The following is a 21717-nucleotide window of genomic DNA, read 5'->3' on the forward strand; positions in this document are numbered from 1 at the left end:
TGATATTATCATTATTCTCTTAACATTAACTGTGCATTTCCCTCCTCTTATAAATGACATTGACTTTTGGAGCACTGCTGTCTAATATACCATTATCCGGTTTTGTTCTGTGAAGATTTTTACCTGGTGTATTTGTGTATCTTAATGGCTCCTAATTTGTTTGGTTAACAGATCAAAATGATGATTCTTCACCCCTTGTATTACTCTGTTCATTCTTTTTTTTTAAAACATATTTGCCTACAAGGCTGACTGAACAAATACCCTTTTCAAGTGCTAACATATGCTGAGAAGGTTGCTTATATGGGGCAGTAATTATATATATGTGTGTGTATATATATGTATATATTCTCTGAAACAATAATCAAGTTAAGTGTAGAAATAACTTTACATAATTGTCTGATGTATCTGATCGTTAATGTGTATTGGACATGTCATGTATGCATATTCATACTTTGCTCACATAAAGTATGAGAGCATCTTAATCATTAGCGTGGTAGCCATTGTAAGATGAATGAATGTCTGTTGAGTCCCGGGGTAAGTCTATACCCCACCGTCTATGGGCAAATAGACATTTAGCTACCACATATTTTCTAGCTGGAGGCCAATTTGGTGTGACTCTTCTTAAAAGCATGCTTATTTCTAACAAATGCAGTTTTATCTGGGAAGGGTGATTTGTTTGTTGAGAACCGAGCACAAACTGTTATGTTCTGTTTACTTATGATTCTTGTTGGTGGACAGAGGGCTGGGGGGAATGAACGTGTGTGTGGAAGGAGCGGGACGAGGATGGGGGTGGAGGGAGACACCAGACTGTTTGCCAGTAGCTTGGATGATGGTGTGAAAAAAATATTATCTTCAACTGTCATCTGTTTCCATGAGAACCTTAAAATAAAGTTTAAAATAAGGAGTTTTGCTTCTGTTTAAACAGCCTCTGCGAGGGAAAGGCCCTATAGACCTCATTACAGTTGATTCCTTAATAGAACTTCAGGATTCTCAGAGCCCTTTTCAGTACTGGATAGTTAGTGTGATTGAAAATGTTGGAGGAAGATTACGCCTTCGCTATGTGGGATTGGAGGACACTGAATCCTATGACCAGTGGTTGTTTTACTTGGATTACAGACTTCGACCAGTTGGTTGGTGTCAAGAGAATAAATACAGAATGGATCCACCTTCAGGTAAGGGCCAAAGCTTTTGATGCTGCGAAGTATTTTGGAAAAAGATGTGGTATTTTCCAGGATGTGTCTCTGGAGAGTGGTATGTGTACGTGAATATGAAGCATTTTAACCTCAGAATACTCTATGGAAACTAGAACTCAAGACCTCAGTTAATAGTGTCCTAAAAGGAGAAAACCGTGGAAGCTGTGGTGATGCTGATCTCTCTCCTCTGGAATCACTGATTCACAAATGAAAGACACAATGAACTGGGGGCTTGGTCATATTCTCCCCTCCCCCCCCCCTTTTTTAGGAATTTTGACAGTCTTGGAAGTAGGTTCCAAAATATGTCTATCCATATATCCTCTATGGTCCATCCACTCATTCATCCATTCATTTATCTATCCATCCCCATTCATCTATATCCCTCCCTCCATCTGTCCAACCACCCATCCATCCACCTATGCATCTCCTCCATCCGTCTAGCCTCCCACCTATTTTTCCATCCATCCATCCATCTATCCATCCAACCAGCTATTCATCCATCCACCCATCCATCTATCCATGCATCTGAATATCCAACCAAATGCATATCATTATATAATCTGTCCTGATCTGGAACTAGCAAAGAGAAAATCATCATACGTTTTTCCTGGCACGTCATGGATTTTAATTACCTTCAAGGGCACCGTCAAATGACTTTCCACAGAGTTAACTGGATAAGACAGTGCATTATGCTTCCTGACATACCTCACTGGGCAAAAATCTCACCGTTCACAAACTAACCATTCTTGAATGTTTACTATGTGCCAGGTGATTTTCTATCTGCTATGCCTTTGTTTCGATTACAAAAAAGTGTTCCTTGTTTGGTGTGAATATTTCCTTTTCCAGCAGAGAAAATTGGAGACTAAGGTTAAGCTACTTGTCCAAGGTCATCGAGCTTGGAGAGGGGGATGTGCTGTAGTTCAAATTCCTAGGCCCCATGTTCGTTTCTTCCCATTCCCCCTGCTGCACCTACTGGCCTTACAAACCTTTTGATGGGTATCCTCAGAACAACAACAAAAAAAAGTTGGATCCTTACAAAATTAAAGATGCCAAGGTAGAAATATTAATTTCTTCCAGAAGTTGCTGTTTCTCATTCTGATCAACTACACCAGGTATATTGGAAGCAAAGAGCCAAATCATTTGTTAAAATTGCCAGAGATTTTTTTCTTTCCTATTAGTTGCCAGTGCTAGTCTCAAGTACATGAAACTGAGGAGTTACATTTTTTTCCTTTTCTGTCACTCAGGGGCTTTAATTGAAAAAAAATTCTTGGTTCTGTATGTCATGTATTTGCATTTGTGTTGAGTTTGACAGGCATATAGACACGTAACATGGTATTTTATTAGTATTATTGTTGTCAACGTTTTGAGAAGCAGCCAGGAAATCCATTTATACCCTGAGTAATTTTGGACTATGATGACAAACAAAGGGCCTGTCAGTGTTGAGAAAAGATCTAAGCTCACATTTGCCTTGGGATTCATAACCTAGCAGGAGAAATTTACTTTGTGTGGGAAGTTGGGTGTATAAATCTTAGCTTAGTATCTTAATTGCTTTATAAATTTTAGGAGATCCCTGTATTTGCCAGTGTGAACATTTATAGCAAAGCGAAGGATTATTAGTGGCTTCTTAGGTTCTGTGCAATGTTCCTTTGCTGCGAAGTCATAGGACTCATACTCAAAAGCAAGAATGGAAAGTGTCACCATAGAAACTTGGGAAATATTTGCATAGAAGAGCTCTTTATCTCTTTTTTAGATCATTTAATATCTTTATAAGATAAGAATAAATTGCATTTACTTGTCTTAGTAATTTTCTGGACACGAGTTGTCCATTTCATGGAAGAATTCATCGGTTTCCTTAAAGAATGTGGAGAAGGCATTCATCGTTAAGAGGTTATTTTCCCAACATTTAAATTGTTGACAAGAGAAGCTTTGTAAGGGCAGAGGAAAATAAAAGGCAAAAGGACACTCCAGCTGTGGCCTTTAGTTCTTCGGATGCAGCAGTTACAAGATGAAAACTGGATTCTCTTGGCTCATTTAGCAGAGCAACATGCAGGGTGATGATTATTACCCATGTTTTTATTATTTTTTAAAGTTTTTATTTAAATTCTGGTTAGTGAACATACAGTGTTATGTAAGTGGACAATACAGTGAGTCGCCACTTTTGTACATATCCCAGGGTTCATTATGACAGGTGCACTCTCCCCTCCCCATACCTGTTTCCCCATCCTCTCACCACCCCTCTTATAGCCAGCAGTGGGTTCTCTAGAGTTAAGACTGTTTCGTTTTGCCACTCTCTCTTTTTCCCTTTGCTCATTTGTTTTGTTTCTTAAATTCCACCTATGAGTGAAGTCATACAATACTGTCTTTTTCTGACTGATTTTATTACACTTAGCATAATACTCTCTAGCTCCATTCAAGTCATTGCAAATGGCAAGCTTTCATTCCTTATGATGGCTGAGTAACATTCCATCATATATGTATATATTCCATTAGTTAGTCAGTGGACACACAGGCTGCTTCCATAATTTGCCTATTATTTACAATAATAAAATAATAATAATAATAGTTACTTTGGGTTTGTGTAAATTAATTTCAAGACCCAGCGTAACCTAGAAGTTACATGGTAATACTCATTCCTCTTTTCCTTTGCTGAAATATAGGTGGGAATGAAACTTCAGACTTGCATAAAAAGATGAGCTCTTATTCTTACTCCCAAAAACCCTGAACTAAATGTGAAGTGTTAAGTGTGAGAGGGAGATTTGGAGGTGTGGGGGCAGCAGTGAGAGGATAGATGTTTAGGGTGCACCATGAGAGAAAGCCGTGTGACCCCCACCCCCATGCCCGCTTGGCTGTGCGGCTCCACTGACTGCCACCATTGCTAAAATGAACCATAGTTCTTTTTCAGTTCTACTGAATCTTCCTACTCTGTAAAGGGCATGATATTTTTCAACTGTTCAGTACCCTGATAAAGGTAGAAATGAGAAATAGGAAGTGCAGTTAGTTTTCAAAAACCCTAGGAGAGGGGGCTGCTTTTATGCCATCCTCCAGAGAGGCTTACAGTCACTGTGCCTTTCCATTTCTGGTACATATCGGAGAAAATAGGTTGGGGCTTCCCACCCAGGGCTGTCCAGGGTGCATGTAGGTGTTGGTGGAATCCAGCTTCAGTGAAGAATGGGTGAGGGAACAGGAAGTGGTGAAATGTGAGGTGATCAAGTCCTGAGTGTTTCAGGCTTCATCAAGAAGTGCACAATACAGCAAGTCAGCACTTCCGTACATCACCTGGGACTCATCACAGCAAGTGGCCTCCTTCATCCCCATTACCTCTTTCCCTGTCCCCCTCATCTCTCCTTTGGTGACCATTAGTGTGAGCATTTTTGGTCACCTTTGGTGACCATTTTTTTTGTTTTTGTTTTTCGGTTTTTTATTTTGTTTTTGTTTTTGCTTGAGGAAAAAAATGTGGTGCAAGAACATTGCAGAAGGGGTTCTGTTTCCAGTTAGTTTCGCCCTGTACAAGTAGAATGAAGTCATCGGGGCAGAGTTTTAACTGACATTATTTCAGGCATCATTCCAAACCCCTTCGTTTTACAGTAATGAGTCTGAAGCCTAGAGAGGTTAAAAGACTTGGTGGTTCAAGGTCACACAACTGGAGCAGAGCTGCAGCTGGAACTCTGGTGCCCAAACTCCCAGGCCAAATCTCCTTCTCCTCCGTTACACTAACGTTGGGAGGCTTAAAAAAAGTGTGTGTGTATGTGGGGGGAAGACGAAGGGTCATTTTTTCCCTCCATGAATTAAATCAACTTTATAAGCTATAAAGCTGGAGTTGTCCCTTTCCTTCAGTATTGAGTGGAGGATAAACTGCCCCCATGTAGTGATTTTCTGGCATGTGGGCCTCCTTTGTGTTCCATTGGGTTGCTAAGCATGTCCCGTTGTTGGGGTCTGTTTTTCCAGATGTGGCATGGCCAACGCCCCCCCCCACCTTGCTTTGTTTAGAACCAAGAGGATTTTTGTAGCCACTTGAACTGAACATCGGTGTCTGCTTCCCCTCTCTCTCCAAGTGCCTGGAGCAGTGCCTGGCACATAGTAGTTGCTCAGCGAATATTTGTCTAATGAATTGACTGAATAGAAAGTTGGGTGTGTCTAAAGTGGGGGAAAATCAGCCACATCCTTCCAGGAGCCCAATAATTGATGGGGCTTTGGAAGCCAATCTGGAAGGGAGGGCCTGGTGTGAAGACACCCCCAAAATGGCCAGGGCTGTGCTGTCCTCTTTAACCCTGATATATGGGGGGAGTTTTTGAAGACGGGTCAGATCAAGTGGAGATGCTCTGTTATTTAGCACCCAGCATAGCTCTGGGATCTACTCAATGCACAAGAATATGGTCTGTGGACTTCATGGTAATTTTTGTTCCCCTAGAAGGGATGTTTACCCTCAAGCTTGAGGAAGCTAGCAGAGTAGGAACCAACATAGGTCCAAGTTAGCTTCTCCTTGCACTCCTGTTCCTTGCTGCAGAGCCCTGGGCAGTCCCTTTGCTTTCCTCCTCTGGAAAATGGGGAGTGATTGTGAATTTGCTGTGCTGCTGAGCCTTACCCAAAATGATGGGCGTTTTTTGAGTATTCAATCTGTAGTCAGAGTTTTATGGTCATATTTGCTTTTCTAAGAAATTTAAGTAGGTCATTGAGGTCAGGAGGTTGTTATTTCTTATTTTATTTTATTTTATTTTATTTTATTTTATTTTATTTTATTTTATTAAGATTTTGTTTATTCATGAGAAACACACAGAAAGAGGCAGAGACACAGAGGGTGAAGCAGGCTCCATGTGGGGAGCCCAGTGCGGGACTTGATCCTAGGACCCCAGGATCACGCCCTGAGCCAAAGGCAGACGCTCAACCACTGAGCTCCCCAGGTGCCCCGACGTCAAGAGGTTTTTAGAGACCCCACCTGCTTTCATGTTTCTGGATACTCAGAAATCAAGGTAGAGTCCTCCATGTTTTTGCAGAGACTGAAAACACATAACTTTGTGAGGTCTTTCTCACGTGTATCTATCGATGTTTTCCTGTTGTTGTTGTTTTTTTTTTTTTTTTTTTTTTTTTTTTTTTTTTTTTTGCCTTCGCAATCTTTATGTCAACCATTTCTTTTTCTTTTTCTTTCTATTTTAGACAGTTTGTAGAGTCAGGAGGTTTCTGAGCTGTTTCTTTTTCTTTTTCTTTCTATTTTAGACAGTTTGTAGAGTCAGGAGGTTTCTGAGCTGTTTCTTAGTTGAGAACAGTCCAAAGACACTTTCTATAACCGTTAACTCAGGTGACCATGATGAAATGCTATTGCAGAAGGTGGAGTGGTTTCGGACAACACAGATGATTTTCTCACAGTTCTGGAGGATGGGCATCCCAGATTAGGACCTTGGCAGGGTTGAGTTCTGGGGAGAGCCCGCTTCCTGATTTGTGAGTGGCCTTTTTATGTGCACACAGGGAGAGAGAGAGAGAGAGAGCTCTGGGGTCTCTTTCATAAGGGCACTAATCTCATCCTGGAGACCCCACCCTCATGATCTCCTCTAACCTTGATACCTCCCAAAGACCACATCTCCAGACAGTATCCCATTGAGGGTGAGAGATTCAACATAAGACTTGTGGAAAGACACAAACATTCAGTTTATAGCCTTCCCAGCATCTCTTAACAACTGAAGACCAGTCTTTGCTTGCTGGTAAAAGAAGGAAGGAGTGGTGGTTGCAGGGTCGCAAGGAAGGTGATCACCCCTCCAGGCCTTCATTGAGTCTGAGGCTTGAGCTGATGGTCTCACACTCCGCTCTTGGTTTCTGCAGCTCTTGCCTTGCAAGAGTCCACCAAATGCTTGCCCAGAGGGGAATTGCCTGATTTTCATGTAGGCTTCTAGTTAAAGATGGATCAGGCCAGATTTTAATTGCTTATTACTTCCCCACAAACAGAAATCGACATGATACACTCTATTAAATCACCTGCAACACAATCATTTTAAGAAAATAGTTTATGTTCTCTTAATGGTGCTACTTATTGTCCATAAACTTGCTGGTGTAACCAAGCGCCTCGCTGTCTAATGAAACACACACATAGAATATTGTTCTCTGCTTATTGAAACCATTAGGTGTTTAGCTTTTGCAGGTGGTTGAGCATACTGCAAAAACTGCAGTTGATTTTCACCTTTTAAGAGAAGTGTGCCTTGCCATGGGGTTACATTCCATAATAGGGCTTTGTAGCCTCAGAAAGAAGACAAAGGGTCTTAAGAGTGTAGGACAGAGACTCAAATCCTGTGGAACCTCAGTTTCTCAGTCGATTCAGGCTGCTGCAGGGAATATATAGCGTAGAGCGAGTGGCTTAGAAATAGCAGCATTCATTTCTCACACAGTTGTGAAGGCTGGAAATCCGAGATCCAGGCAACTGCAGGTGTCTGCTGAGGGCCTGGCCTGCTTCCTGGGTCATAGACAACTGTCTTCTTGCAGTGTCTTCACGTGCTGGGAGGGGTAAGGGGGCTCTCTGGGGTTTCCTTGGTAAGGGTACTAATCCCATTCATGAGGGCTCCTCCCCGCCTTATGACCACCCAACGGCCCTGTCTCCTGAGCATCACTTCAGGGGTTAGGATTTCAATGTAAGATTTTGGGGAGATAGCAACATTCAGCCCATAGCACCAGGCTTTTGGTTTTGGTAGGAGAAAGAATATCAAGAGGACCAGGAGCTCGGCTTTCTGGGGCAACACAGTGGGTCCCATCGTGCTCTGCCAGGTGTGTGGACACGGTTGTCAGGAAGGGCTGCTTGCGTCCCTATAGGGAGGTCACCGGGTCACCAGACTCAGTTCTAAGTGTCCAGCTTGAACTCTGGTCAGGTGGGCTTTGGCTCTGTCTGGCATCGTTTTCTTGAGCCGCTCTTCTCTTACCCTCCTCTTACCTTCTGCCACCCCCAGACTGTGGGACTCCAGACACCAACACAGCGGACCCTCTACTGCCTTTTCCCACTCTTCCTGTCTCATCGTTGGCAATCATTATCCTTTCTCATGCCTTGCTTCTCCTTTTACCACCATGCCAAGGCTGAACTCTGTTGGCCAGCTTCCAGATCCCTGGGGAAGTGGATTTATTCTCACCTACTGGGGAACTCTAGGCTCTTGTGTGTTGTTTCCATGCTAAGCCCCTCCTGACCTGTGTCATGGGCATGCTTAGGGCTCTGGAGCCGTCTGAGCTGCTTCCTCTCCACTGAGATGTTGGTGCAGTGGCCCTGGGCTGAACCATCTTCTCGTCCTCACAGGACAATTTAGAAGGCTGTGAACTGGCCCCTCTTGCTCCTTTGTGGGACCCTGTGACAAGCAGTTTCTCCCTCTGCTCCCCTTGCCCAACTGTGGGTGATGCAGGTACCATTCATCTGTTTTCTGCACAGGAGATAACGGAGGCCTCACTGTGTTGTATGTCAGAAGCTCCTAAGAGGAATCCCATTCTATTCTTGTTCTGATATAGAGATGCCAAATTGGGAGAGAAAGAAAATTCTCCCGAGGTAGAAGAGTATGAATAAAATGCTAAAAAAGGATTATAGACAGAATCTACAGTAGAGCCTGTTTTGTCATTAATGACCCTTTACGTGACTTTGCGTAACTGACTGTGAGTGACAGTGGGCTGTGCCTTGAACACCTGACTCCTTCTGGTGGCATCTCTGTCCTACGATAATTACGGGAGCCTGAAAAGGCTCAATAAACTGCTCGAAACACAGCTTTAGGCTCAAGGTGAGTTCAAAAGCTGTGGGCATCGAAATATATGGCTGTGCGCTGAAAAGCAGACATGCAAGAAATTAAAAATATGGCCCCAAAGGTTTAACGTTGCCTTTTAACTGTGCTTAAATTCATATTCATGTCCTGATGGTCTGTCTGAAGTAGCCTGGGTTGATATAGGGAAGGTATAAACATATCTCCTTCAACTGAGTGCTTCTGCAAATCCTATTTTGATAAGGTCTTAAATCCGTTGAGATCAGATCATAAAATCCCCCTGCAGTCTCAGCAATCGGTGAAAACAGTGCTCAACAAATTTTTTCTCTCTATTTTGCATTCAGCCAGAGTAACCTCCCTTCGTAAATCCCTCTGCCCACCCCCCCCATCTCTACACCCCCACTACTGCCTGGGGGAAAATATGGGCAACATGTGGTGTGTTAGCAACATTTCAAGTGTAAATATTAAACTTGGTTGGTAAATTTTAATTTACCTTTTAATAATTTTCTGGCTTACGTGGGCTATTTTTAGCATATGAGAGCTTAGAGATTTAGTGAAAAATATGCTGTAATAACTGAAAATGCCAGACAAGAGTCATTTCAAGTTTAGAAATTTATCCGATAATAAGTTCTTCATCAGTGGATATTACTTCCCAGGTGATGCATGGAATTTGGGGCAGCGGATGACTGGAGATGGTGCTAATGTGATTTGTGCCAATAAATTACATACGGAATGCCCACAGAATGCATGCAAATGTTCCCTGAAGGGGCCCTGTGAAGTTTATTCTTCATTTCTGATAACTGAGTCTCAGGTTGCTCTTAATCATCGGAAAACCCATCAGCAGGTGGCCTTTTATGGGGCAGGGTGTGAATTCTCATGGTTGCTGAGTGCGCGGAGTGACTCTGAAAACTTGGAAGATAAAATTCAAGAGACAACCACCCGCAGAACATTTGAGTCTTAAATGCTTATGTGGTTTGCTGTTGATACAGAAATCTATCCTTTGAAGATGGCCTCTGAGTGGAAATGTGCTCTGGAAAAATCCCTCACTGATGCCGCACAGTTTCCTCTTCCGATGGAAGTATTTAAGGTAAGATGTCGGTTCCTAGCGACTTGTTTATTACTCTTCTCAACAGCAGCCGTTCTTGAGTGAAAAGTTTCTCATAGCGAATCCTTTCCCACCTGCTCAGCCAGTTATCATTTGAAATGTTTAAAATGTTACCTGTGAGCCTGTGCTTTGTTTTGTCATCTTCCCAAGTACTCGTGTTACAAGACGCTGATTGAAATTCTGTGGCTTTCTTGTTTTTCTCCATAATGTATTATTATTATTATTTTTTTGATATAATGTATTATTATAGAATAATAACACCTTCACCCCTTACAAAGGGAACAACAACAACAGCAAAAAGTTAGCAAGTCTGTTTTTGGTATTTGTTTGGTAAAAATAATAGAAAATGATGCTCCTCTTGACGGGTCAGTCGGTTCTCTGGATGGACCAAGAAGTTTGAGTGAGTATCTGATGGGCCATAGGCCGTGAGGGTTGGGGGTGCCAACAGAAGGGAAAAGAAACACACAACTGAAATGGATCACTATGTTCCTGACACTTGAAAATTAGGCCTAACACTTCCATGTAGATGAATATGAAGCTGTGGGCGGGGATGATGTGTGCGGCCCAGAGGAAGTCCTGAAATGTCCTCTTCCTGCCTGGACCTCGAGTCCTGGGGCAGTTCTAAATGTGGTTGCTGTCACCTGGCAGAAAGTGGTCTTCCCATCCCGAGGGGGCACGTTTCCGCTGTGCCGTACACATCCCCTGTGGAGAATACCCGGGCAGCAAGAGCTTAGGGCCTGGGTGTGGGCGCTGGTACGCCGAAGTCCTTACTCAGAATTTAAAGCCATTACGACAAATTGTGAACCTTCTTTAGCTGCACTTTTCCTTGTTTATAAAATTGGACCTAAAGAGATGGCTTTTAGGGACCCCTGGCTGGCTCTGTGGTTGAGCGTCTGCCTTGGGCTCAGGGCATGATCCCGGGGTCCAGGCTCCCCTCGAGGAACCTGCTTCTCCCTCTGCCTGTGTCTCTGCCCCCCCGCTTCATGTCTCTCATGATCAAATAAAGTCTTTAAAAAAACAAGATGACTTTTAAAACTAGTGATAAAATTATGTTCTGAAGTTTGAGTGATGACTTCTACAGTGTTTGGATCCTACTGTATAAGAGGAGCAGCATCAATAGACTAGGCTAGTAGGGGTAGTGATCACTGGCAATGAAACAATGTTTTGAGGGTTTTGTTTTGTTTTTGCTAACTCATCAGTGACTTCATTCCTCACTTCTCCCTCCCTCCTTCCCTTGCTTCCTTCTTTCCTTCCTTTCTTGCTCTCCTGGTAACATCCTACCCTGGAAAAGGTAAAAGTAATAACTAAAAACAAAACAACTTTTACTTTTCCATTACATATCTGGCTCTACGGCCTCTTTGCGTCCGCCTTTTTGACCTCTATGGTCAATGTCCACTGTCTTCATGGTGGCCTTAGTCATATTTTATTTAAACATAAACAAACATAAATAAAATTTTATTTTTTAAAACATTTTACTTATTTATTTGTGAGACACACACAGGGAGAGGCAGAGACTCAGGCAGAGGGAGAAGCAGGCTCTTCGTGGGGACCCGATGTGGGACTCGCTTCTGGGACCCCGGGATCATTCTCTGAGTTGAAGGCAGATGCTCAACTGCTGAGCCACCTAGACGACCCCTTAGTAATAATTTAAAAGCATAAACTGGATCATGTCCCTCAGGTTTGAAAAAATGGATTTTCTTTTGAAATACATTCCATATCTGTGGGGCGCTCTGAGTAACAGGTGAGGTCTAGACTCGGGAAGTCACCACCAGAAAGAAGCCTTCTGCATGTCCTTCCCAGACATGCTCTCCTGGCTCTGCCAAGGCACCTGGTGCCTTTGCCTTTGCGGCGGTCATTTTCTTGCTTCTCTTTGTAGTGTTACTGCTGGTGTATGTTTTCCTAAATGGCTTATTATTTGCTCTTGACAAAGTAAGAAGCAGGTATAAGCCTACTTTTTTCAGAAGAAACAAGGCTTTTCCTGGGGTGCCTGGCTGGCTCAGTTGGTGGAGCATGCGGCTCTTGATCTTGGGGTTGTGAGTTCGAGTCCCACGTTGGGTGTAGAGGTTACTTTAAAAAAAAATAAAACCTTAAAAAAAAAAAAAGAAAGAGGCCTTTTCCTGCTCTTTGGAGGGGAAAATAGCTGAATGATGTTTGGGTAATAGGCTGGCTTTGCTTTTTCTCGGTTTACAAGAGTCGAGTCAGCAGAGTCATGAGCTGGTCTTTAGAGAATTAGAGTTTATCGTAGTTGAGCTGCCGTCTGCCAGAGCTCCCGTGAACTCCAGGGACCGGCCATCCCTGAGACATACGGACAGGAACCAGTTGGTTTATATTTTCTGCTTTTATAGCTTAACTCCTGTTCCCGGAACAGGCCCGAGCGCTACTTTCTGTGACGTGAATGGAATGTTCTCCTCGGCTCCGGGCAGCTGGGCTGAGAGCAGGGACTGGGAACCTGTTTTGTATTTGATCCCAATGAGCCCGACGCTGTTCACGGTCTCCGTCTGCCTTGTTTGGCCTTCTCCCCTCAGGTCATGAAGCTGCTACGACACGACAAGCCATCTTGGTGGTGGCGGCCCACAGCGTCTCTCGCGTTGAGTCCGGGAGAATGTCTTTATTCTGTCTTCATGCTTCAGTGAGAGTTTGGGTAGAGAATTCTAGGCTTTTCTCAAGAATTTGGAGGTATCACTCCCTTCTCTATTCCTTCCCTGCAATCTTGTGTTTTACCCCACCGTTGCGCAGTTTCGCAGTGGAATGCCGTGGTGGGCATCCGTTTCCTTCCATGATGCTGGCCACCTCCGGCACCTGCAGCTTGTGCCTTTAATCTGGGGACGTTTCTTTCTTCTTCTTTTTTTTAAATTTTTTACTTTATTTTATTTGTTTTTTATTTATTTTTTACATTTCTTTTTTCAAACGATGTCTCATACCTCTCTTTGGCTCTCTTGGTTTGTGAATATGTGGATGCGGAACTCCTGGCCTGGCTTTCTACTTCTCTCTCTCTCTTTCAGTTCTATTTTCCATTTCCTTGTCTGTTTGCACCACTGTGAGAAGTTTCCTGAACTATTTGTGCTGTCATGTTTTTATGACCACTTGTCTGGTATGTTTTTGCTGGATGCTGTTTACAGCCTCGTCTTCTTACCGCACAGATGCATGAGTTTCTCTTGTTGGAATTACTGATTTTTAAAAGCTTTTTTTTTTTCCTCCCCTGAATGATCTGTTTTCTCCATGTTGCCTTTGGTTCTGGTTGTCCTTGTCAGAGGCTTTCCGACGATGTCAGAAAATCCTTGACCGTGGCTCTCGAGTAAGCGGGGGTTAGAAAGACGAGGGTGGAGCTGGTCCGTGTAGGTGACCTTGGAGAGCTGCTTCTTTATACGGTGGCTTTTTCTCCTTAGCTGATTTTCCAGGGGGGTAGTTTTCAACTTCCAGCTTGGGGCTCAAAATCCAGCTGTTGGTGGTGTTGGGTGAGCTGGGTAGAAGAGGGCTGGGGGTTTTGGCACTGAGGGACCAGGGACCCACACCTACAGCTCAGGGGCCATCTGTTTCACCCTCTCCAGAGGAGACTGGGGAGGACGGTTGGTCTTTCAGGGTGGGGAGGGGACCCCTTCCCTCACCTGCTCCCATTTACCTCCAGTTTGTTTATTAAGATTTTATTTATTTATTTATTTATTTGAGAGAGAGAGAGAGAGAAAGAGAGAGAGAAAGAAGGAGCATGGGGAGGCAGGGAGGAGCAGAAGGAAAGGGAGAGAGAATCTCAAGCGGACTCTGCACTGAGTGCAGAGTCCAACGCGGGGCTCCATAACCCTAGGATCACGACTTGAGCTGGAACCGAGAGTCAGTTGCTCAACTGACTGCACCCCCCAGGTATCCCCCATTCATTCCCAGTTTTGGACATATGTGGTTATTACTGGTTTCCGAGTCTCCTGAAGATGCCACAGTTTCCCTGGGTTGGTTCTCGGCTTTGCTGCTGCAGCCTCAGGATTTCCTTCTGTTGATTGTACTAAATTAGTCACTGCTGGTTCATCTGTACTTCTGCTTCCATACCTTTGTTGCTACTGAGCGGGTTCGTGTCTGCAGTTTTTTTTTTTTTTTTTTTTTTGCTGGAATTTTGGTTAGAGTTGAGGGAGATGCTCGGTTAAGGCATCTGGCATTGGCATCTAGCAGCTCCTTTCAAGCAGCCTCATGGCCCAGACTGTAGCTGAAGCTCCTTCCAGGTTGTGCCGGGCCTGCCGGGACTCCGTGCCTGCCTGCCTGTATGCCTCCTGGGAGGCACCTCCCCGGGGTGCCGGGTGCCAGCCTCTGCTCTACTCTTCACATACTCTCTGCCCCTGTCTTGTTCTTTCTGTTAAATCTTGCTGAAGATTTGCTGCAATTTGACTGCAAATACACATCTGTTCACAAAGGCTTCCAGGGGCCCCTGGGCTCTGCCCCTACCTTACATGAGGGGCTCCCTCTTGGGTCCTGTCGCCCAGCTCACACTTAGACTTTGCCGTCTGTGTGGTTCTTGACGGTCTGTCCATGTCTTTTTGCCTAACCGAAGCTTTCGGAAGGCAGGGACCATGTTTTTCTTGTTCAGTGTTGAAGTTGTTGAACCAGACCCTGTAGCTGCAGTAGAGCTCAGAAAATCCTGTCGGATATGTGAGCAAATTCGTGAATAGACAGGTGCCTTTAAGTCATTGATTTAAAATACGTTGAGTTCATATAGTTGTGGGTTAACTGGATATGCAGACTTACTGATCAGAACGTGAATGCTAACACTGAAAAGGTAGAAATGTTAGTAATCCTAATGCATTTTAAATTAACGATTTACTAATTCATTACCCATTTATTGAGCAGCTACTCTCTGCAAGATGCTATTGACCAGATTCCAGGGTCTCATCATTTATCTACATTTTTTTTCAAAATACAGTGACCTTCTTCCCTCCTTTTCATGCTTTCCTATTAGAATTCAGACTCTACTATGGGTGGGCTGCTGAGAGTTATTGTGCTCAGTGTTTTTTTCATAATGAGTAGCTGCTTTAAGAGTAGATCCTGAATATTTCCTGCTTTCTGCAGGATGTATGGAATGGGCATTTCATGAATAAAAATGGGTCGAATTGAAAGTTATGTGTTCCTGAGGCACTTCTATGAATGTTTTCTCTGATTTCAATTCGATGGAAAAGAACTGGGCAGTTGCACTTTCTTAACCATGCTTTGTATGGAGTAGATATTTATACATTTAATTTTGGAATCCCGAGAACAACCACCCTCCCAAGGCTGTTGTAATAAATTACCACAAACTGCGTGACTAAAAACAATGAAAATGTATTCGGTCTTAGCTTGGGAGGCTAGAAGTAGAGATAGAGCTGTCCGCAGGACCACACTCCTTCCCACAGCTCTGGGGAGTGTGTCCTGGCTTCTGGGGGTTGCCTGCGATCCTTAGCATCTCTTGGGTTGTGGCAGCATACCCCCAGCCTCTGTCTCCGTGTTCCCTCTGTGTGATTGTCCCAATTTCTCCCTGCTTATGGGGACACCCATCATTTGATGTCGGCCCACGTTAGTGCAGCATGACCGCAGTTTAACTTGCCTGTGTCTGCAAAGACCTCGTGTCTAAATAATGTCACATTCCCAGGTTTAGGGTGGATGCGAATTTTTAGGAGACATTATTCAACTCAGTAAAACTACATTTCATGTATGAATAGTAATTTAAGAAATCATATAATAGTATTCTCTACCGAGTTATCCTACTCACACAGGAGTCCCTAAGCTCAGAGAAATTGCATGGGAGACATGTGATGGGTTCTTCAGACTGTCTTAACAGTTGCTTCACATTAATAAAAATTAGAGGGGTTTTTTTGGTCTCAGGTTTTGGAAGTTTCAGTGAGCAATATTCTGTAGGCAGGGTGCAAAAATAGAACTTGTATATGTTTTTCTTCCCCTCTTATCACTGTTTGATCATCACTGTTTCTCACCAGGAAAACTTACTTCTATTATTTTCATTATGGTAAAAGTATATATGTTCGGATTCAGTCATGAGTCTTCCTAGATGCGTGTCATTATGGAACATTGCCATAGTGTTTAGCTGTTGCAAGACAGAAGTCAAAGCTATGCACATTTAATGCCTAGAGATGAGCAGTATTTCAAAGCAGTTCTTTTTAAATTATTTTTACACCATAGATAAAATGGGTATTTTGATGGAATACATCTCGTTTTGCTGCAGTGTTTGCCACTCTGAGGATGTGTTCATCTGTGTACTTTGGTATCTGTGGTTCTATGCCTATAAGTGCGGTCTGCTAGTGTTAATGTACAGAATTCTTCATCTTGCATGAATATAGACAGTAATTGTGTAAAAACAAGCTCATCTTTAGTATTCCTGCTGTTATCTATCCTTGATTTGAGAGAACACTTGGGATGGCTTTTGGTTACCATTTTAGTGGGAATTCTGATTCTCCTGATTTGGAAAATGCAGATGATCTTTAAAAATGTACACTCATTTGAAAGACAAGTACCTAACAAAATGGCAACCATACAGAGGGAAAAGGACTTAAAAAATGCATTATATTGAAAACTGAATAATGAAAAAGACTTTTTTTCCTGATAACCAGCCTCATTATTGAGGGACCTAATAGATGTGCTAAAATAATCCATATATTACTACTAATTTACTCCTGAAGGAAGGTAAATTTATAGAGGGGACTACAGTGCATGTCAACATGGTGTCTCATGGCTTCCTCTTTTCATTTATTAGGCAACCTTTGCAACCCGTCATTGGCTTGTAGGTCAAGTCCTACTGTTATAGTGATGAAAACAGAAGAAAGGGGCTGGTGATTTCTGTTCTGTTTCAGTTTTCAATTGCACTAAGTCTCCACTGCATGGATTTAGGGGAATTCAGTTACATCTTAAAAATGGGGGCCAAGGGAGATGTGAAAATAAGAGTGTAGCTATCATTAACATAACCTTCCATGTGTCAGACATTCAGAAGCCTTCTCTAATCACTGTTAACTTTTCATTCTCTACAGTCCTCATAAGCTGCGATTTACGTTTGTAACCCCACTCATCATCGAGTGTTAAGTCATGGACATTTCAGTGACAACTCATACACACATGAAAGAGATGTACACGTAAGAAGCCTGAGTTCCCAATTTGCCAGTTAAGTGCAATAAAGCATTTTTCCCTTAGGGGAATACCGGTGTGTAGCCCAGGGAAAGCCCGCTCTCCACCTGACTTCATTTGTTGAGCACACCTTGTAATTGCAAGGAAAGAATGATATTTAAAATGTCACTGAAATCCATTACCCAATTTTATCCCTTAAAGAAGTGAACTTGCTCGAATATTTTTTTTCATTCCACTGAAAAAAAAAAAAGTTTAAAATCTCAGTGTGTTTGAAATTCCAAAGAAGCTGTTTAGAGATAGGCAGTAGAGTGAAAGTGAGGGTGAGCCACAGGGACGTGAGGCCAGCACCGTGGCTTCATCCCTGAAGCCCGGTTCTTTCTGATGCCTGCGTCGGGTCCCCAGCTCTAACCCCCAGGTTTTGTGAATACCAGGACTCATAGGACTAAGATGTGGTTATGCTCATGGTTGGTTAATTACAGAAAAAGGGCATAGAGCTAAATCGGCCAGAGGAAGAGCAGCATGGTGTGGACTCTGGACATGGATGCACAAGCCTCCACGGGTCCTCTCCAGAGTGTCCCAAGGGAGACTCTGAATTGTGACAATGTGTGCTAACCATTGCCTTCCAGGGCAGCACATCGAAGGCCCCACTGGCCTTGTAGGCGCCATCTGCTCAGTATGTCCCCAATTCCTCAGCTCCCAGAAGGAAATCATATTGTTTGTACAAACAGCATTGGCACAGCGGGCTACGCTTCTACATAGGGGAACTTTCTATCAGTGCAGAGTGCTGTCTATAAGCCATAACCCCGGATGGCAGCCCAGGGCTAACCCCTTCCCAACGACTCCCGCCTCTGGCCTACTCTGCATGTTACTCCTCTTCTGCCCACCTCCGTTCCATCTGTGGACCAAGCCTGGCAGCTCTGCGGTCACAGTCTGTCTCAGATTCAGTCACTCTTCTCTTGGTCCATCGCCACAACCCCTGTGTCCTGGACTGCTGCCTTAGTTACAGAACTGTGTTCCTGGATGCTCATCATTGCTTTCCTGCAGTCTGTTCCTTAGAGGGTGGCCAGAGTGATTCTTCTGAAACAAAATTCAGATCCCATCACTCTTCTGCATGTGACTCTTCCTGGGGCATCTCATCCTGCCCCTGGTCCCACGTGGTCCTGCTCCCTGTGAGCCCGTCTGCCACCTTACCCTTCGGTGAACTGCTGCCCCTCCAACACAGAGATGCCTCTGCTCAGGCCTCACAATAACGCTCTGTCTGCCTGGAAAGTGACCCCAGAGGCCTGCGTGGCATCTTCTCTCACTTTATTTGGGTCTCTCTGCCACCATCTGTCCTCCTTCCATCATCATGCCCATCGTAGCACTGATCCCCACGCATATTCTGGATTAATTTGCTTTTTCTGCATCTGATGTTTCCCTCAGCTAGAGCGGAAGCTCCATAGAACAGCCTGCGGCTCCGTCCCCAGTGCCTTGAACAGTGCCTGGCACGTAGTGAGCACGCGATAAAAATTCCCAAGTGGTTTAGTGAAGAAGTAACTACAGAAATCTGCTCAGAAGAGTGGAGACTCTGAGGCCATGAGTGTTACGTCAGTGGGGCAAGTCTCATGTGAATGGTCTGAACGATGCAGTGACCACGTGTAGCACACGTGAGAGCACCCAGAGGAATATTAGGGATGAATTGGAGTGGAGGAAACATCTCAGCCTCTGTGAGGTCCTGTTGGCAGTGAAGTTGCCATGTCTGTGTGTACGTCTTGCTGATGAAGATCGGAGTCACCCATGTTGTGTGTGGACTCGTTTTCTTCTCAGAGTCTCCGGCTTTTATTACCTCGCCAGGTGTTTGCAGTAATGCATCATAAGGTGCTGGGTGTGATGCATAATTTACTGATTAAACAGATCTGTGCAGATACAGGGAGCTTGAGGAATGTACTGGAGAGGCCGTCAGGCAGGAGCTGGGTCTGAGTGGCTGTGTTTTGCCTTCTGGGCATCTGGTTTCCCACCGTACAGCCTGTCTTTCCTAGTATCGCATCCACGTTCCTCCAATCCACGTCATAGCTGGGTAGATGAGATGTGCCTGGGTGGTGACAGCCAATGTTTTCGGATCACTCCATTTTACCAGAAGCTGAGGAGAGCTGTGTTTTTCGATGGGACGTGTAGATCTAGCCTCTAGCCATGGTCCATCCCATTATTGCCAAGTCTCGATTGACATCTGTGGCTGATGTGAAGGTTACTGGGAGCCGAGATCATGGTAACTGGCGCTTTTCCTTCATCAGGACTCAACAGTGGGTCAGAAGACAGTGCTTGGTCTAGTACTTGGTCTAGAACTTGGAGAAACCACCAGGTCTCTGGCTGTTTGGCTTCTTTGACATAAGTATCTGTTAAAAGGATCCCAGACTATTCGCACTAACGGGCCCCCTGGCAGTTTCCAGATAGAGGGCTTTCACGATGGCCAAACGACCCGCTAGATGTCCTTTGATCCCACCTCCAGCTGTATTTGTCATGATTTCTTCATTGCACCCTGCTCTCTAGAGCTGACAAAGGGAGGGGGCCGCGGGGAGGAGGCTCATTGGTAAGAGAAGGTGCCGCTCGCAGCCATGATTATTACTATTTTTCAACACCAGCAAATTGACAAAGAAAGGCAGATATTCCATGCATGTTCGTCTTCTCTGCGCAGTGTTGGGGCTGTGCTCCTGCCACACTGATGATCCCCCGGCCTGTTATTTCTTTAGCTCTCTTCAGCTTTGAAGTATGTACCTGTTGGTGTGATTGTAGGTTTAACCCGTTGGAGGGAACCTCTTCTGTAGTTTAGGGTCTGAGACCTAGCTAGGTTAGAGGCCAGAGAGGGAAGGTGAAGTGGAGGCAAGAGAGAGGAGAGCTTTCCTTTCTCATTCTATCTGCTTCAGCCAAAGGGGTAGGGAAGCATGTGAGCTGTTGTGTTACGATGGATGGTGATGTTGTGGTTTCTATGGTGACTGATTTCTTTCTCTCTTGTTCCACTGCTAAATACAGCAACAACAACAAAACCCCCTTGTGGCTAAGTTTGGCCTTCAGGTGGGATAGTTAGATTCTCCGGAATTTGCTGTGGGCCCCCTGTGTCGGGCCAGCCCTTAATCGCTGGCATGATGTCCTCCGTCCCACATGGCAGACTGTGTGATACCAAACAGCGTAGCAAATAAGCGGTCTCATCAGGTTAAACCCAAATGTTCCTTTTAAAGAAGGGCTGTCGGGCAGCCCTGCTGGCTCAGTGGTTTAGCGTCGCCTTCAGCCTGGGGCCTGATCCTGGAGACCTGGGATTGAGTCCCATGTCAGGCTCCCTGCATGGAGCCTGCTTCTCCCTCTGCCTCTGTGTCTCTCGTCAATAAATAAATAAAATCTTAAAAATAAAATAAAGAAGGGCTGTTTTAGACAGAGGGTTCTTAGACTGATGGCTTGCCCCCTGCCACCCTGTTGATGCAGTTGCCCTGACCTCGGAGGTCTCCCCGCTGCCCGTTCCGGGCATTCCTCCCTTGGGGCTCCTTCACTGCACCCCTGGGCCTGAAGGCACGGCTCTGCCAGACGCATGTGGCACCCCTGCCCTGTCGTCCTCATTTCTTTAAAGACTTCGGAGAGGGTTTTGCAGCAGAGCCTCTCTGGGGTGCTAGATCGAAGAGGAGCTCAGTCCTCCCTGGTGCGTAGAAACGCGAGGGAGGGCTTGTGCCAGGCTGCCCCTCGTATGCTCGGGTTCATGAACCACGGCACGTGAATTCCATTAATGGGAAAAGGATGATGGGGGCCATCTCGTTTTTATGAGCTTTGGAGAGAATCTTGGGAGAGACACACTCGAGAGGGCAAGTCTGGTCAAACAATAAGCATAATCGTAAAAATTGCAAAGCCAAGGTATGTGGAGTTCGCCATAACAACAGCTCGGTTGCTGCTGCTTGCAATCTGCTAGATAGCAACTCGCTTCTAATTCTAAACATTAAGAATTTAAGAATATAGGCAACTTTCCATTATCTGCTCTGTGAGTTATCATTCCCAAATGGCTTCTGTTCGCCGCTGATTATTCTGGCTCCCACCAGTTACTGCGGTTTCGGGGACAGCAGGATAATATTAGCATGAACTCAGTGTCATTGGTGTTGGGATGTAGGGTGGGGGGTGCAGCATGCATCTCGAAGACAGAAACGTTTCAAAGTGATTGTCGTGTCAGATTTTTGTTTGTTCAGACTTTCCACGCCACTCTCCATCGATAAGAATAATTAAGAAGTGATTCGACTCGTTTCTTCTGTAGAGGATTTGGTAATGAGCCACAATAAAATTGTATAGAGGCAGTATACACACACACACACATACACACACACACACACAGATCCTTTGTGGGTTAGGTTGGACCTTTTCTTAAAAAAAAAAAAGATTTATTTATTTATAGAGAGCACGAGCATGCGAGGGAAAGGCAGAGGGAGAGAGAATCCTCAAGCAGACTCTGTGCTGGGCACAGAATCCCACACAGGGCTCGATCCTACAACCCTGAGATCATGACCTGAAATCAAGAGTCGGGTGTCTAACTGATTGAGCCACCCAGAGGACCTGGTTAGGTTGGACTTTTAATTACCGTGTGCCTTTCGTGAACAAGCATTTGCAAATCACAGTATCT

At 44.5% G+C, this 21717-nt stretch overlaps 1 protein-coding gene across 5 annotated transcripts in view; it reads left to right on the forward strand.

Moving 5' to 3' along the window:
* Positions 1-21717, forward strand: part of SFMBT2 (Scm like with four mbt domains 2) — a 217213-nt gene that overhangs the window by 105157 nt on the left and 90339 nt on the right. For 4 of the 5 annotated variants that reach the window (XM_072825889.1, XM_072825886.1, XM_072825887.1 and 1 more), the window contains exons 6-7: positions 926-1172; positions 9892-9989. In XM_072825889.1, coding sequence (XP_072681990.1) covers positions 926-1172; positions 9892-9989 — 345 coding nt within the window. The remainder of the gene's footprint in view (positions 1-925; positions 1173-9891; positions 9990-21717) is intronic. The other variant, XM_072825890.1, reaches the window with a different exon arrangement.

This window comes from Canis lupus, chromosome 5, assembly GCF_048164855.1.
Source record: "Canis lupus baileyi chromosome 5, mCanLup2.hap1, whole genome shotgun sequence".
Lineage (NCBI taxonomy): Eukaryota > Metazoa > Chordata > Mammalia > Carnivora > Canidae > Canis > Canis lupus.